The sequence below is a fragment of the Thalassophryne amazonica genome, chromosome 11 (assembly GCF_902500255.1).
Source record: "Thalassophryne amazonica chromosome 11, fThaAma1.1, whole genome shotgun sequence".
Taxonomy (NCBI): Eukaryota; Metazoa; Chordata; class Actinopteri; order Batrachoidiformes; family Batrachoididae; genus Thalassophryne; species Thalassophryne amazonica.
In genome coordinates, this window is record NC_047113.1 from 33,683,793 (window position 1) to 33,696,228 (window position 12,436).

At 38.7% G+C, this 12,436-nt stretch overlaps 1 protein-coding gene across 2 annotated transcripts in view; it reads right to left on the reverse strand.

Moving 5' to 3' along the window:
- Positions 1 to 12,436, reverse strand: part of rnf20 (ring finger protein 20, E3 ubiquitin protein ligase) — a 39,625-nt gene that overhangs the window by 6,258 nt on the left and 20,931 nt on the right. For both annotated transcript variants that reach the window (XM_034181421.1, XM_034181422.1), the window contains exons 17-20: positions 9,678 to 9,827; positions 9,354 to 9,566; positions 2,489 to 2,614; positions 2,176 to 2,316 (exon numbers count right to left, since the gene is read on the reverse strand). In XM_034181421.1, the coding sequence (XP_034037312.1) occupies positions 2,176 to 2,316; positions 2,489 to 2,614; positions 9,354 to 9,566; positions 9,678 to 9,827 (630 nt within the window). The remainder of the gene's footprint in view (positions 1 to 2,175; positions 2,317 to 2,488; positions 2,615 to 9,353; positions 9,567 to 9,677; positions 9,828 to 12,436) is intronic.

Consider the following 12,436-nt stretch of genomic DNA (forward strand, 5'->3'; position numbering starts at 1 on the left):
AACACCATAGTAGGAGAAACATGCCCATATCATGATGCTTGTACCACCATGCTTCACTGTCTTCACTGTGAACTGTGGCTTGAATTCAGAGTTTGGGGGTCATCTCACAAACTGTCTGCGGCCCTTGGACCCAAAAGAACAATTTTACTCTCATCAGTCCACAAAATTTCCTCCATTTCTCTTTAGGCCAGTTGATGTATTCTTTGGCAAATTGTAACCTCTTCTGCACGTCTTTAATTTAACAGAGAGACTTTGCGGGGGATTCCTGCAAATAAATTAGCTTCACACAGGCGTCTTCTAACTGTCACAGCACTACAGGTAACTCCAGACTGTCTTTGATCATCCTGGAGCTGATCAATGGGTGAACCTTTGCCATTCTGATTATTCTTCTATCCATTTGATGGTTGTTTTCCGTTTTCTTCCCACGCGTCTGTTTTTTTGTCCATTTTAAAGCATTGGAGATCACTGTAGATGAACAGCGTATACTTTTTTTGCACCTGCGTATACGTTTTCCCCTCTCCAATCAACTTTTTAATCAAACTACGCTGTTCTTCTGAACAATGTCTTGAACGTCCCATTTTCCTCAGGCTTTCAAAGAGAAAAGCATGTTCAACAGGTGCTGGCTTCATCCTTAATAGGGGACACCTGATTCACACCTGTTTGTTCCACAAAATTGACAAACTCACTGACTGAATGCCACACTACTAGTATTATTGTCAACACCCCCTTTTCTACTTTTTTTTTACTAATAGCCAAATTTCATAGCCTTAAGAGTGTGCATATCATGAATGCTTGGTCTTGTTGGATTTGTGAGAATCTACTGGTATCTTGTTTCCCATGTAACAATAAGAAATATACTCAAAACCTGGATTAATCTTTTTAGTCACATAGCACTACTATTATTCTGAACACTACTGTATAGACTCATGGAATCAATGTCTACCTACATAAAGATGTTCACTGATCTGGAATCGTTCACGCCAGTTTTCCTATATTTGATCAAAATTACTCTTTCTTTGTCCAAAGGCATTGGAGGGTCTCTTGACCCTATTTTTTTTTAAGAGGTTTTGTTTTTTCCACTGTCCTCACAGTTCTCTAACTATTAAAGCAGGGATATTTTATTTATGGACATTTACTGAACATTTCATAGTAAGAATTAATTTTCAATTTATGTTGTACTTTAACGCAACAAACATAACTAAAAAACATCATATAATGCAATACTAAAATACCCTCAGCCATATGAGCATCATGTTCTTTATAAATTGCAGTTGTTTAATTAATTATTAAGATCCTATTGTCTTACGTACAAGTTGCACATGCTCAAAGCATCATTTGTTCATGTTGTGCAAATCAAGGGATATTTGTAGATCACCTGCTGTGCATCTGCAGTTATTAATGAGAAAAATTTAACTCCACAGGACGTTAGTTTTGAGTTTGCGAAAGTTAGCATGCAAGCTAATGTCCTCAAAATCACTCCAGAGGTGTTATCAGGTTACAAAAACAGCATTTCAGTTTTAGAAGTGTTTATTTCTCGCTAGCCTTTACATAATATACCAGAAACGAAGGTGTTAGCAAGTAGCCACACCAGAAGTGATGTCAACGTGCTAACGTCAGCGAAATGTCTTGTAAGTTCAGAGGTGTTATTAGGTTCCAAAAACAGCGGCTTCAGTTTAAGAAGTATTTATTCCTCGCTAGCTTTTACATATATATGAGAAACATGTATATAAACAGACAAAACAAAGCAGTTTTGAAGAGACCAGCGACTGATGCCATGGTGCAGCTCTACTCTGATTAGCTGTCACCCACGTCACTCAAAAACAAAACAACAAAATATGACTTTTAACTTCTTAAAATACATCAAGGTTAGACATCTTTAAACCTGTCCGAGGTCTGTGTCCGAAGAATGTCCTCTGTGAATTTCAAGAGTCTGGCAGTAATAGGACTGGACTTATGCTGAGCACAGACAGATGGACAGACGGATGAAAAGCCTTTGCAATACCCGATGGCCATATTTGATGGCCTCGGGTAATAATATACCAGGAGCACAGTTTACTGTCAAAGAGCCTGGTATCACCTCAGCAAGAAATGGAAAATATGCAGGATAGGTGGCCCTGATACCAGGACTGAGATTAAATGCTTTGAAGGACCGTATGTGCTTTTGTGTGTCATAACCTGGGCTCGTCGAGCGTTGAATGACTCCTTCTCCCTTGATATGCTGTTCTCTACAACCTCTTCTCTGACTAAGTTGAGCCTCTGCTGAACCTGCTCCAGCTGATCTCGCACCTCGTCTGAAAGCAATGTGGACTCCTGAGCCTGGAGGATGACAGCGGGAAGACAAAATGTGAACTCAGTCAAAATATTTAACATTTAGTGTCACAGAACAGTAGCAGCTGTTACTTTTCATTCATTCATAAGCAACACATCATCATTAACATAAAGATGTGTTTGCTGATATGATTGTTGTGTCTATGAAGTAACGTGTTACTTTGCGTTTGTTCATATCCAAAGCTTGTGTCCGAAGCGCCAACTCTCTCTCGGCAGTGCCGATGGTGCCCTGCAGGAGGCGCTCCTTTTCCTCCAGCTTCCTCACCACCTGCAGCTGGGCATCGACCTACAGCCGATAATGGTTAAAAAAAAAAAAAAAAAAATGTGCCTTTAAGCTCCAAGATGAATGTGAAATGTGGGTGCAAACAGAAAATAAGATACAATTCAGAAGCAGGATTAGATCCTGCTTGCAGGTTTCCCACCAGATTGGAACAACCTTGAAATGTATATAAAATATCAACAGGGATACAAGAATGGTACAGATGCACCCCATGAGTCTCAGCTGGTTAAACCTCAGGTTTTCTTGCCATCCTGCTCAAATTGTTATTTCACAAATTGATAATTTACTTATTTGATGGACACTTTGACCCCTAATAACCCTTCGGATTCAATGTTTATCAGAGAAACTGATGAATACGAAATAACTGCTATAGTTCATAAAGTAAAAGGAAAAAAAATCTACAGATTGTGAAAATTTTGAAATGTTTTTGATAAAAAATATTATTGATTGTGTTGCTAAACCTCTAACTTATATTTGTAATTTGTCATTAATGACTGGATTAATTCCTTCCAAAATGAAAATAGCTAAAGTAATACCGCGGTTCAAATCCAGTGGCAAACATATTTTTTCAAACTATAGGCCAATTGCATTGTTACCTCAGTTTTCAAAAATTTTGGAAAAGGTATTTATTAAGAGGTTAAATGATTTTATATCTAAACATCACATACTAAATGAGTAACAATTTGGATTTAGAAAAACATCGGACTACTTCATTGGTGGTGATTGATTTTGTGGAATATATTACGAATGCAACTGAAAAAAGCAATATATTGTAGTGGGTTTTTTCGACTTACAGAAAGCATTTGATACCATAGATCACACCTTATTACTGGATAAACTATGGAAGTATGGTATCAGAGGACTAGCTCACGATTGGATACCAAGTTATCTGCACAATAGGTATCATCAATATGTTCATGTTGGTGGGGTAAATTCTGAATTTTTGAAGTATACTTATGGGGTGCCCCAGGGCTCAGTCCTTGGGCCTTTGTTGTTTCTTTTGTATATTAATGACATATGTTTGGTTTCAAAATTTGTGAGTTGCATTTTGTTTGCTGATGACACGACTGTGTTTTGTAGTGGGGATCATTTGGAAGAGGTTCTGGACTTGATGGAGAGGGAACTACAGAAGTTCAAAGAATGGTCTGATTCAAATAAATTATCGCTTCATTTTGGTAAAACTAAATGTATCATATTTGGAAATAAACCCAGGAATTTATCTAGGAATTTACTAGTGCACGATATTGAAATTGAACTTGTAAATGAAACTAAATTTCTTGGGGGTTTTTATTGATGAGAAATTGAGTTGGAAAACACATATAAATTATGTTAAATCAAAAATGTCAAAAGCCATCGCCATTTTGTATAAAGCACAATACTTCCTCCCCCAACGGTCATTAGTTACTTTATATCATCCATTACTAGTTCCGTACATGACCTAATGCATTGAAGTTTGGGGAACCAACTACCAAACGAATACAAACTCAATATTCTTACTACAAAAAAAGCCATAAGAATTATTAGTAATAAACCATATTGTGAGCCTACAAATCCATTGTTTGTCTGTTTAAACATTTTAAAATTTTGGGACCTGATTGATTATAGCTTAATACAAATTATGTTTAAAGTAAAAAATAACCTTTTACCACAACATGTCCAGGACCTGTTCAAAATGAGGGAGTCTAGTCATAATTTGCGAGGAACATTATTATTTCAAAAACCAAAGATTAGAACTAAAGTAAAAAGTCATTGTGTTTCTGTTAAAGGTGTTAATATTTGGAATTCATGCCCGGATAACATAAAGTTGCTCGGTAACTTGGTTGGCTTCAACAGGCTCTTCGAAAATCATTTAATTACTTGTTATAGCATGATGAATTATAGTGCAGCGGATAACTGAAAAAAAATGCTTCAAATGGTGATGCAAGCACCAAATTTGGCACACATACATCTTAGACATTACTCTTTTAAAAATGCCGGGTACCCACGTGAACTTTCAATAGGTGGCCAAGAAGGGGTCAATTGAAGTATTACACAGGGGGTCAAAATTTAAAAATGCTCCAATCATATTGAAAGGTATTCCATATTATTTGTCAGATCATAAAGATTCCAAAAAGGTACAGTTTGGACTATCTGTGAATGAATGGTCTGGAGTTATGGGATGTCCAGCTCTTGTGATAACCAGAGAAATTGCTCACAATGGTCCCAGCTCCACACAGCCATCCATTTAGAAATGATGTGGTGTTTTCTGCCTCTCGATGGCGGCTCGGAGCGCGGCGCGCCGTGCGCCATTGTAGGGCGTCCTTAAAGCTGTAGTAACAGTCCTTATTCTCTGTGAAGCCCATAAAATTTTCACCGAAAGCCAGATAAATTTTTCGAATGGTTTCCAGCTGCTTGTCTCTAACAGTTTCTGAAAAAATTCTGATGGAAAAAAAAGCCCAAATCATTCCGCCATTTCCTGACAATGAAAATCCGCCGAGGGGGTGGACTACTCCTCAGTCAAAGCCTGCTCAAAGGCGAATGACGCAACCGACAGGCATGAAAAAACTCACGCATGCGCACGAAGGTTCAAGCTTGGTTGACGTAAAAACATATAAATCAAATCCATATGGTTTTTGAAAAAAATAATAAGGTCGGATACTTTTCTAATAGACCTCGTATTCACCTAATAATTTGCATCACTTTTTACCAAAACTGGAGCAACTTTAACTTTTGACCCCTGTATAAATTGAAATAGACCTTTGTCACTGTTCTTGCTGTTTTTACCCCATAACTCCGGAACATTCATTCACAGATAGTCCAAACTATACCTTTTTGGAATCTTTATGATCAGACAAATAATATGGAATACTTTCAATATGATTGGAGCATTTTTAAATTTTGACCCCTGTGTAATACTCTAACTGACCCCTTCTTGGCCGCCTATTGAAAGTTCATGTGGGTACCCGGCATTTTTAAAAGAGTAATGTCTAAAGAGTATGTGTGCCAAATTTGGTGCTTGCATTACCATTTGAAGGATCCCTCAGTAAATATTCACTTATCTGCTGCAATATTAGGTTTATCAATTTTGTTTTTTGTTTTTTTGGGTTTGTGCATGGTCCACTGCTGTTTGCATGTTTGTGTTTTAGTTTAGTGATTACTTTAAATTTTGTATCAGTTATCATGGGTGTGTCTATATATATATATATATATATATATATATATATATATATATATATATATATTCTCCACTCAGATTGCAATAGCCAATCACAGATTAGCCTTTCTGTCCATCATTTACCTGTATTTTGGCATGCTTGGCGCCAGAAAGTTATGTTGGATCCAAAGGGATCCAAAAAGGCTAGGACCAAAAGTTATATTGGATCGGTTCCCACTGACCAACAGCGTTAGAGCTTACTGCCAACAGCTAGCCAATCAGAGTGTGGCATACAATTATTCATGAGTGACATCACTAATGACAAAGAGGAGGTCAGGAACTTGCTGACAGACGCTGGTTGAAAAAGTGGCAACAAACATGTCAACAACAGCAGAAAATCGTCTGCCAGCGAGGTTTGCTGAGTTCACAGAGGAGGAACTGGTGGAAATATTGAACTCCAAGGATGCCAAAAACACTAAGAAGGTAGACAAGCACGCTACTGACGTTTTAGAAGCATTCATATGCTGTTCACAACAAAATAAATTGATCTAAATTGACTCTTTGTTGTTTGCTTAATTTGGGAGGGGGTGGAGAACATAACAATTGATGGATGGCAAGTCGTCCAACATAGAGAAATATTGGATGAAGAAAAGTTATATTGTATACAATATAACTTTTCTTCATCCATTTCTCTATGTTGGACTCCTTACCATCCATTATTTGTATTATATATATATATATATATATATATATATATATATATATATATATATATATATATATATATATATATATATATACACACATATACATATATATACTCAACAAAAATATAAACGCAACACTTTTGGTTTTGCTTCCATTTTGTATGAGATGAACTCAAAGATCTAAAACTTTTTCCACATACACAATATCACCATTTCCCTCAAATATTGTTCACAAACCAGTCTAAATCTGTGATAGTGAGCACTTCTCCTTTGCTGAAATAATCCATCCCACCTCACAGGTGTGCCATATCAAGATGCTGATTAGACACCATGATTAGTGCACAGGTGTGCCTTAGACTGTCCACAATAAAAGGCCACTCTGAAAGGTGCAGTTTTGTTTTATTGGGGGGGATACCAGTCAGTATCTGGTGTGACCACCATTTGCCTCATGCAGTGCAACACATCTCCTTTGCATCATCCTTGAAGAGAACACCTCTCCAACGTGCCAAACGCCAGCGAATGTGAGCATTTGCCCACTCAAGTCGATTACGACGATGAACTGGAGTCAGGTCGAGACCCCGATAAGGACAACGAGCATGCAGATGAGCTTCCCTGAGATGGTTTCTGACAGTTTGTGCAGAAATTCTTTGGTTATGCAAACCGATTGTTTCAGCAGCTGTCCGAGTGGCTGGTCTCAGACGATCTTGGAGGTGAACATGCTGGATGTGGAGGTCCTGGGCTGGTGTGGTTACACGTGGTCTGCAGTTGTGAGGCTGGTTGGATGTACTGCCAAATTCTCTGAAACGCCTTTGGAGATGGCTTATGGTAGAGACATGAACATTCAATACACGAGCAACAGCTCTGGTTGACATTCCTGCTGTCAGCATGCCAATTGCACACTCCCTCAAATCTTGTGACATCTGTGGCATTGTGATGTGTGATAAAACTGCACCTTTCTGAGTGGCCTTTTATTGTGGGCAGTCTAAGGCACACCTGTGCACTAATCATGGTGTCTAATCAGCATCTTGATATGGCACACCTGTGAGGTGGGATGGATTATCTCAGCAAAGGAGAAGTGCTCACTATCACAGATTTAGACTGGTTTGTGAACAATATTTGAGGGAAATGGTGATATTGTGTATGTGGAAAAAGTTTTAGATCTTTGAGTTCATCTCATACAAAATGGGAGCAAAACCAAAAGTGTTGCATTTATATTTTTGTTGAGTGTATGTATACACACACACATTAGTGTTCAGAATAATAGTAGTGCTATGTGACTAAAAAGATTAATCCAGGTTTTGAGTATATTTCTTATTGTTACATGGGAAACAAGGTACCGGTAGATTCAGTAGATTCTCACAAATCCAACAAGACCAAGCATTCATGATATGCACACTCTTAAGGCTATGAAATTGGGCTATTAGTAGAAAAAGCAGAAAAGGGGGTGTTCACAATAATAGTAGCATCTGCTGTTGACGGTACAAACTCAAAACTATTATGTTCAAACTGCTTTTTTTTAGCAATCCTGTGAATCACTAAACTAGTATTTAGTTGTATAACCACAGTTTTTCATGATTTCTTCACATCTGCGAGGCATTAATTTTGTTGGTTTGGAACCAAGATTTTGCTCATTTACTAGTGTGCTTGGGGTCATTGTCTTGTTGGAACACCCATTTCAAGGGCATGTCCTCTTCATCATAAGGCAACATGAACTGATCCATGATACCTGGTATGTGATATATAGGCCCAACACCATAGTAAGCGAAACATGCCCATATCATGATGCTTACACCACCATCCTTCACTGTCTTCACCGTGAGCTGTGGCTTGAATTCAAAGTTTGGGGGTCGTCTCACAAACTGTCTGCGGCCCTTGGACCCAAAAAGAACAATTTTACTCTCATCAGTCCACAAAATATTCCTCCATTTCTCTTTAGGCCAGTCGATGTGTTCTTTGGCAAATTGTAACCTCTTCTGCACATGTCTTTTATTTAACAGAGGGACTTTGCGGGGGATTATTGCAAATAAATTAGATTCACACAGGCGTCTTCTAACTGTCACAGCAGTTACAGGTAACTCCGGACTGTCTTTGATCATCCTGGAGCTGATCAATGGGTGAGCCTTTGCCAGTCTGTTATTCTTCTATCCATTTTGATGGTTGTTTTCCGTTTTCTTCCACGCGTCTCTGTTTTTTTGGTCCATTTTAAAGCACTGGAGATCATTGTAGATTAACAGCCTATAATTTTTTGCACCTGCATATAAGTTTTCCCCTCTCCAATCAACTTTTTAATCAAACTACCCTGTTCTTCTGAACAATGTCTTGAATGTCCCATTTTCCTCAGGCTTTCAAAGAGAAAAGCATGTTCAACAGGTGCTGGCTTCATCCTTAAACAGGGGACACCTGATTCACACCTGTTTGTTCCACAAAATTGACAAACTCACTGACTGTATGCCACACTACTATTATTGTAAACACCCCCTTTTCTACGTTTTTTTTTTTTTTTACTAATAGCTCAATTTCATAGCCTTAAGAGTGTGCATATCATGAATGCTTGGTCTTTTTGGATTTGTGAGAATCTACTGGTACCTTGTTTCCCATGTAACAATAAGAAATATACTCAAAACCTGGATTAATCTTTTTAGTCACATAGCACTACTAATACTCTGAACACAACTGTGTGTATATATTTATATATATGTGAGACTAATTTGTAATTTTTGTCCGTGTGCTGAAAAAATTCATTCATTCATTCTAATCAGTTTACTGTAATTTACAGCACATTCAGAGGAAGTGAGAAATGACTGGAGGCATTTATCAATGCAGTTAACCTTGAGTATCTGCAAACAAGTACACACAAGCCAGTATCCACACGGACTGAACCTTGTGCTACTGCCTCGTGACTTACCTGTGTTTTAAGAGTGAGCAGCTGGTCGGCCAGCTCCTCCTTCTCCTCTTTCAGCAGCTTGTGGATCTGGTTGGACTTGATCCGCTCGCTCATCAGCTTGAAATTAGCATCGTCCTTTTCTCTGAGTTGCTGCATCAGACGAATGTTTTGTTCCTGCATGTCCTCAAAGGCCTGGCCCGTCACATCCATCTCACTCAGGATCGCTTCCTCTTCCTGCCGGAGGAGCAAGAAGGCAACAGGGTTTGTGAGATATGCAAAGCATCTGAGGGCACATGCATACGCACACACATACATATGTATATGTCGTAATGTCAGCTCACATACCTGTTTTGCTATGGAGAGCTTCTTGTTGAGGATGTCAATTTGCTCCTCCACAGAGCGGATCTTCCTGAGTGCCTCTTCATCGGCCATCTTCTTGCCCTCCCTCCTCTCCCTCTCCTCCAGTTCTCTCAGCTTTTGTCGAAGCTCCTCTCCCTGGAATAAGGTTATTATTATTATTATTATTATTATTATAGAATAGTAACAATTAGGCCTGTGGCAATAATTCCGTTATCAACTTATTGTTCAATATATAAAGATGAACACAGTAATTTTCTGGCTTTAATATATCGTCCTTTACATGCATGTTTGTTTAGATAAGTCATCAACATTGCAGCGAGATGTGCTGCTTCTGTCCCTCTGTCTCCTGCTTTCTGGAGGAGGGGAGTTAGCCCTGTTCTCTGTGTGGGAGATGCTCGGAGTGGACAGTATGCAACAACTGCGCACCAGCCAGTTGAAGTGAATTGTGATTCCACGCAGAAAGTTTGGGAGACTAAATGGAATTGATTAACTGGATGTTAGTTAAAGATAGACTGTTATATTCACTGATAATTTTTACTAGGAAGATTATTGTTACTAAGTTACCGTGTATTTTGTTTAGGAATTTCTCTTTCACTTCAGAAAATCATGCATACATAACCAGCACAAGATATGCTGTGGTGGGAAACTTTACGCTACCTGTAGCCAGGACCAATGCCATAAAGAACAGTCATATTTAGGGGTATGAAGGAATGGAATTCATTACCGGAATGCATCAAACTCATTTCAAATGAATGTTCTTTTAAGGTACTTCTAAAACAACATTTGTGGACATTATAAGCAATCTGGGTTTAATTTTTATCATTTATAGATGCAGTAATAATTTATTTGTATGTTACTGCTGCAAATAAGTATTTGATCCCCTACCAACCAGCAAGAATTCTGGCTCACACAGACCTGTTCATTTTTCTTTAAGAAGCCCTCTTATTCTGCACTCTTTTCCTGTATTAACTGCACCTGTTTGAACTTGTTACCTGTATAAAAGACACCTGTTCACACACTCAATCAATCACACACCAACCTGTCCACCATAGCCAAGACCAAAGTGCTGTCTAAGGACACCAGGGACAAAACTGTAGACCTGCACAAGGCTGGGATGGACTACAGGACAACAGGCAAGCAGCTTGGTAGAAGACAACAACTGTTATGATTATTTATTAGAAAGTGTTTCTGTGTAGGCTCTCAGTTGTCCAGGTGGTTTCCATAGTAGAGAAGCTTGAATCTTCTATTAGAAAGTGGAAGAAACACAAGATGACTGTCAATCTCCCTCGGTGTGGGATTCCATGCAAGATCTCCCTTTGTGGGGTAAGGATGATTCTGAGAAAGCTCAGAACTACACAGGAGGACCTGGTCAATGACCTGAAGAGAGCTGAGACCACAGTCTCAAAGATTACATTGGCAACACATGATGCTGTCATGGTTTAAAATCCTGCAGGGCAGCAAGGTCCCCCTGCTCAAGCCAGCACATGTCCAGGCTGGTTTGAAGTTCACCAGTGACCATCTGGATGATCCAGAGGAGGCATGGGAGAAGGTCATGTGGTCAGATGAGACCAGAATAGAGCTTTTTGGAATCAACTCCAGTTACCATGTTTAGAGGATGACAACAACCCCAAGAAAACCATCCCAACCGTGAAGCATGGGGCTGGAAACATCATACTCTGGGGGTGCTCTTCTGCAGAGGGGACAGATGACTGCATTGTATTGAAGGGAGGATGAATGGGGTCATGTATTGCAAGATTTTGGTAAACAACCTCCTTCCCTCAGTAAGAGCATTGAAGATGGGTCATGGCTGGGTCTTCCAGCATGACAATGACCCCGAACACACAGCCAGGGCAACTAAGGAGGGGCTCCGTAAGAAGCATTTCAAGGTCCTGGAGTGGCCTGGCCAGTCTCCAGACCTGAACTCAATAGAAAATCTTTGAAGGGAGCTGAAACTCCAAACCTGAAAGATTTGGAGAAGATCTGTATGGAGGAGTGGACCAAAATCCATGCTGCAGTGTGTGCAAACCTGGTGAAAAACTACAGGAAACGTTTGACCTCTGTAACTGCAAACAAAGGCTACTGTACCAAATATTAACATTGATTTTCACAGGTGTTCAAATACTTATTTGCAGCAGTAACATACAAATAAATTATTAAAAAATCATACATTGTGATTTCCGGATTTTGTTTTTTAGATTATGTCTCTCACAGTGGACATGCACCTAAGATGAAAATTTCAGACCCCTCCATGATTTCTAAGTGGGAGAACTTGCAAAATCGTAGAGTGTTCAAATACTTATTTTCCTCACTGTATGTTTTTTGTATATACGAATTGACGAGATGTTAAGATTAATGTGATTGGAACTTGATTGTTTTGGTTTAGTTTTTTTCCCCCTTTTCTTTTTTTTATTTCTCATTTTATATATTTTTGAACGCATTTTTGATTTTTGCATATTGTGTTTGTTGATTTGTGTGGACCCCAGGAAGAATAGCTGCAGCTCAGCTGTAGCTAATGGGGATCCAAATAAATAAACATTAACTTAAACAAAATAAACATAAACTTACCCTTTTTCTTCCAAAATACACTCAACAAAAATATAAACGCAACACTTTTGGTTTTGCTCCCATTTTGTATGAGATGAACTCAAAGCTCTAAAACTTTTTCCACATACACAATATCACCATTTCCCTCAAATATTGTTCACAAACCAGTCTAAATCTGTGATAGTGAGCACTTCTCCTTT